Source organism: Pundamilia nyererei, unplaced genomic scaffold (assembly GCF_000239375.1).
Source record: "Pundamilia nyererei isolate P.nyererei 1_Seehausen unplaced genomic scaffold, PunNye1.0 scaffold00379, whole genome shotgun sequence".
Classification (NCBI taxonomy): Eukaryota; Metazoa; Chordata; class Actinopteri; order Cichliformes; family Cichlidae; genus Pundamilia; species Pundamilia nyererei.
The window spans coordinates 62,133-67,825 of record NW_005187780.1 but is presented as its reverse complement, the minus strand read 5'-3'; the positions used below and the strand labels follow the sequence as shown (position 1 = coordinate 67,825).

General features: G+C 48.1%; 1 protein-coding gene across 2 annotated transcripts in view; it reads right to left on the bottom strand.

Moving 5' to 3' along the window:
- The window catches only part of arg1 (arginase 1), an 8,968-nt gene extending 3,770 nt beyond the window's left edge, over positions 1 to 5,198 (bottom strand). Inside the window, exons 1-8 of one of the 2 annotated variants that reach the window (XM_005752764.1) lie at positions 5,121 to 5,198; positions 3,487 to 3,732; positions 3,337 to 3,409; positions 1,482 to 1,656; positions 1,231 to 1,390; positions 1,066 to 1,160; positions 719 to 823; positions 509 to 645 (exon numbers count right to left, since the gene is read on the bottom strand). In XM_005752764.1, the coding sequence (XP_005752821.1) occupies positions 509 to 645; positions 719 to 823; positions 1,066 to 1,160; positions 1,231 to 1,390; positions 1,482 to 1,656; positions 3,337 to 3,409; positions 3,487 to 3,609 (868 nt within the window). In that variant the 5' untranslated portion in view covers positions 3,610 to 3,732; positions 5,121 to 5,198. Of the gene's footprint in view, positions 1 to 508; positions 646 to 718; positions 824 to 1,065; positions 1,161 to 1,230; positions 1,391 to 1,481; positions 1,657 to 3,336; positions 3,410 to 3,486; positions 3,746 to 5,120 lie in introns of those variants that run through there. The other variant, XM_013915851.1, reaches the window with a different exon arrangement.
- Positions 5,199 to 5,693: the final 495 nt, after the last annotated feature.

The following is a 5,693-nucleotide window of genomic DNA, read 5'->3' as shown; positions in this document are numbered from 1 at the left end:
GGGCTGCAGTTACATCGTAAGGGTTTAAACACTGAGCTTTAAAATGTGCTGCTGAAAGGTGGTAATAAAAACCCAGAGAGGCCGACAGCGATAACTGACTTTTTAGGGGTTTGTTCAGATTAAATAGAACAAGATACAAACTGTTAAAACATGTGAAACACACAACAGCCTTAATAAACACAGAGTAGTTTGGACCCAGAAGCACGGTTCACGTGTTCACACCAGGATAGGGTTGCCAACTTTTTAACTGCCAAATAAGAGACACTAAAACGGGACAGCTGTCAGCCCTAATCCCCAAAGACAGAGTGAGTGAATACTGTGAATATACACAGATTGGCTAAACCAGTGTGCGTTGGAACAGGAACAGGAAGTGACACTCTACCGCAGCGACAGCCAACACCAAGTGAGAGCTGTTGTTTACTGTAAGCAGCTAATGTGGCTGCTTACACTAAACACGCTTCTACTGTGAAGAGCAGGGTTTGTTTTTCCCTGAGTTTCTGACTCGTACCTGTCTGACACAGATGTTCTGTGATGTAGACGCCCTCTCTGTAGGTGAGTCCACCAACTACAGGCGTCCCGGTTGCTGGGGCAACAGAGGGGTCGATGGCATCGATGTCATAGCTGAGGTGAATCGGTTTCTTCCCTCTGTTCAAGGACACAAAGCATCTTTAACATTCGCTCAGACTATCACACCTTGGTGGCTTCATGCAGGCATCACCTGGCGGACAGGTAATCACACGTTTCCTCCATGACGCGGGCCACGCCGAGCTGATCCACCTCACTCATGGAGAAGGTCTTCACCCCCAGCATCTTCAGGATGTAGCTGAGGAGGAGAAAACCTCAGGATTAGAGCCTGCCGGCAGGTACACTCAGGTACACGCAGGTAATGAACTTCTGGTGACCCTCAGACCAGAGCGAGGTCGCTGACCTTTCAGAGCTTTTTGCTTCTTTAAATTTTTTATTGAGATTTCATTTCAATCATCTCCAAAATGCTTCGGGACGAGCTGATTGGTCAGAGGGGCGTCAGAAATAGGTGAGTCTCTGCATGGACTCAGGTGCACTCACTGCTCTGCTGGATCCACGTCTCTCAGCCCGATGAAGACCACATCGGCGGCGGACACACACGGCTTCAGCCAGGAGAAGTTCGGTAAGACGGGAACCTGGTGAGGAAGGGGAGGGGTTAGTGATTCTGTGTGACGGCGTGATGCTGATCTCTGTCGCTGAGATCACCTTTGAGCGCAACTCGTGGAGCAGGTGGGACACCGGCTGCCCGTGGATGTTCCCCGTGTACGTGGTCAGCGGCGTGTTGATGTCGGCGTGAGCATCCACCCACACGACGCTCAGCTCCCCAACCGCCGCAGAGTGCCCGTGGATGGAACCGATCGCCAGGCTGAGGACGGAAAACACAAACAGGAAGCGAGTCGATGGAGAGCCGACACCTGGAACCTACGTCCTGACTTCCTGTTCCTGTGTGGACTGACCTGTGGTCTCCGCCCAGCACCACTGCCGTGTGCCCATCCTCCTTCGCCGCTCGCACCGCCTGTGACAGCTTCTGGTTGGCGGCACCCACCGCCCTCACGCTCTTCAGCAAGCCCATGGGCTCGTCCCGGGACATGTCCTCGAATGTCAGATTCCCATAATCCTTCACTGCACAGCCTGCACACAGACACACACACACACACACACACAGAATCATTGCAGGTTTCCTCGTACTGACTGTCCAACATTACCAGCTGAGGCGTTTCCCAGCATGCTCTCTGTGTGAACATTAACAGCGAGACGTTCAGGGAAGAAGGCGGCGGTGTAATGAGGCGTTCACTGACCCATGTGGACCTGTAAACACTTACTGTTTGCTGTTCGTGGATAAAGGTCAGCGCTGTTCCAGTAATGAAACTGAGCGTGTGCACAGTGACCTCCTCTGAGGACGTTACACTTCCTGAACTCACTGTGTCAGTGAAACTGTGTTACCTGCGTACTCACAATCAGCTGAAGGAAAAACCACCAAACTCTGATTTTTACGGAGTTTTTTAAACGGAGCGTTACGTGAATCAGACTTTAAACACTTTATTTGAAGTCTGAATTTGAAGGTCAGCTCTGAACACCTTTTCTGGATTCAAACTGTGCTGAAGGTTAATGTTTTACCGACGTCACAGATTCATTCAGATGAATTGTTGAAAGTGGAAACGCCGGCGTGCTCCGCCTCCAGTTTGTTTGACGATTCGATGGTTTCTGAATATTAAAAATCAGACACTGTCGCTGTTACTGAGCTGCACAGCTGTTTGAATCTAACTGTAAACTTTGTAGTTGATTAAAGCCATCATAAAGACAAGATATAAGATTTATTTTCTACTTTTATTCTATTTTATTTTGACTATCTGAGCTTCTTTATTTTATTTTTATCGTCTCTGTTTGTTCGGGATCTTGTGTCATTTTGATTTTTTGAGCTGTTGTACTTTATTTATGGGCCGTGTTTAATGTTTTGGCCACGGGAGGATGATCTGATCCTCTGTGTAGGAGGAAATCAGTGACTGCTCTCAATAATCAGCAGAAACATTTTAAAGCTTCATTTTGTCTCTTTGATGGACGGGGTTAAAATACCGGGCCGCACAGCTCTGTGCCCCCACCTGGCTTTGTGGGGTTTTCTGTCCCTGGTGCAGACCGCGGTCCGCTCAGGCTCATGTATTAATCAAACGTTTGTGGATTTTCTCATCACTGATTACTCGGCTCTGGATGAACATTAACTGACGAAACGGAGAAACTGAGGAAGTTTCTGAGTTGTTAATTCAACAAAAACAATGTTTCCATAACTGGGAATGACGACCAACACAGATAACTAACTGGGCCGGCTGCGCTCCACCTAACGTCAGCCTTTCTTATCCCGGGAAAAAGCCCTGACAGCAGAAACATCTGTCCAGATGCTGCAGAGGCAAACTGCCACTCTGGTGCTCGGATGATTTTTAACAGAAATGTGTCACAGCTGCAGGAGGAGCTTCCTGATGTGTGAACAGGTGAGAACACCTGTGGAGTCCATCTCAGCTACCACAGGCTGAGAGGCGGAGACACAGCTGTGAGTGGGAGCTGATCTGTCCCCACTCACAGCATGTCTGTGGACGTACTCCACGGCGGAGGCGAACTCGGGCCCTTGTTGCTGTGAGGCACAGTGGGAACCACGGTGATGCTCACAGGGCGGTTCATCATTCAAACGGTAACTTCCGGTCAGTTTTACCTGCTGTCATTACATTTGCTGCTGCATGAAGGTGATTCTGTATGAAAGCACAAAAATAAACGTCTGTTGGAGTCTCCCGGTGACGTCACCGGACCCGCTGCCGTGCTCACCCAGCTGCTGCAGCCGCCTCTGCAGGCCCGCGGCTCGGATCCGCTCCGGTCCGTCCTCCGCGCCTCCTCGGGACTGCAGCGGACAGAGAAGGAGAAGCTGGAGGATTACACGCGCACGAGTGCACGCGGAGCCTGTCCTCGCGCTCTCACCTGTCCCTTGGAGAAAGGAGCTCCGACGATCCCCGCGGAGCGCGCAGGAGGATGCTGGTGATGAAGGCTCCGCTGCACCGTCACGGCCACCTGGACCTGCCGCAGCGTCCTCGCGCTCCTCATGCTGATACACGCGCGCGCACACCGTCTCTGAGCCACTGACCGGCGCGAGTCTCCTAAAGACTCCACGTGACGTCAGGGGGAGGCACCGCGTGGAGCCGTGACGTCATGAAGCTTGTTTAAACACTTTGAAGAGATGAAGGTCAGACAGTGGGCTGATGTACGGAGGCTCATTCATGCCAACAACAAACAAGACGCTGAAGTTTATGATTTTTATTTTATTTAGAAATTTTCGTTTCCAGTTTTATTGTTTTTATGTTTTGAAAAGGTTTTGTTCTTTTTAGTTTCAGTTATTGTTTGAGTGCGGTGGGTGATATTAGTGAGTGATGTGTGGCAGCGATATTAAGTTTACAGTTACCTAAAATATGTTTCAGCCCAGTTTCAGGTTAACTTTATAATAAAGCCATAAATCCAGACAGCACGCTCCGTCCCTCGACGGCAGCGTTTCAGAGGAATGTAGTCAGTAAATTGTGCTTCATCCAGCATGGTGCAGCGACGTATCACTGAAATATATGCTGTGTGGCTGAAGGTAGCACCAACGTAGTGGAACCGTGTTTGCTCATTGGTAAGAAGTCGTTTTTACGCAGCTTATCTTTGACTTTCCAACTCTGCGCGACCTGCTCAGAGAGGGATTTGCTGGCGTTGATGTAGTTTGCTCGCTCTGCAAGAGGTTGGGACAACGTCGCCAGCCTCCGCTTCACTGAAGCTTTCTCTCTTTGTGCGACTCTACCTGGGTAGCATAAACGAATCCCCCTCTGAGTGGGATTCGCTGCGTCTATGAGGAAGGTTACAGGTAGTCAGAACTGTGACAGCAAAACGACATCTTATTGATGAGTAACCACACGTCTCTGCTACATGGTGCCTCGCACTACAGCAGATATACATCAGCAATATGTCAGTGAGCTGTATGGCTCACAATGCCAATCTAATCAGTGGTAATAAGTTTATAACAGGCACTTACATGAAATTTAGTGTTTGTGTTAACTAGAATATTTGTTCAGCCCACTTTCAGTTCAGTTAACTACAATAACGCTCTGTAATACCCAGAAAGTATTAAAGATGTACAAATCCTTCAGTGGTTGGTTTTAATGTTAGCATATCCACTGTGTTACATTAGCTGGCTATGATGGTTGATTCATAGCTGTACTTTCCTGTGGCCTCACAAAGAGAAAGCTCACAGCTCACTCTGCAGATCCTTTTTACCAATCTAACATGAATGATGGAGTTTATCTGAAAATCTGTCCCAAACTGAGTAAAACACTTAAACGAGTCAGTTAAAGTGACGACTGATTGTGTAAACCTTTGATAACACACACCGAAAACATTAGGATTCAAAAATCATTTTTGAAATTATGATTTAAAAATTCAGTTTTCAGATGCAGTCAGAAGCTAAAAAGGTAAAAAAACAAAACATGAAAGTCAAACTGATGACCTTTGAAGTGTCGTACAGACGTTTCCAGCAGGCCGACCATCTGTAAACACGTGGGCTCAGCGCTGGATGCAGGTGAACTCACCTGAAAACACACTGTGTTTTGAAGAACTGCAAACAGCGTCTTTGTTCTCTAAGAACTTAACGTCGTTGGTGTGAGTCAGGATTCTCTGAAGCACAAAACTATTTCCGGCACTCGTCCTACATCTGCAGTTCCAGGAAGAAACTTTGTAGAACTGCGTTAACAGCGGATGTTAAAGTCACGGCGAGTCTGACCTGATGTTATAAACTCAACCACACCGCGCTGTTATACGTGTGTGTTTTCTTTTACCAGCTGGTTATCTGTTATTCTAGCACCTTCAGAATTGACCTAAAGGTGCTTTTTACTGTAAGATAAAGACACCTAATAATACAGCGAAAACCTCAACGGTCAGACGACCACTATGAGCAAACACTGGGTGACAGTGGGAAGGACAAAGTCCCTTTGAACAGGAAGAAACCTCCAGTGGAAGCAGGGAGGGGAGGGGCGTGCATCCTGGCTGGGTTTTAATTAAAAATGAAAAATTACAATGTGACTATTCATTCACACACTGGTGGAGGCAGCTACAGGTGTAGCTGGGGCAGACTGACAGAGGCGAGGCTGCCGTATCGCGCCATC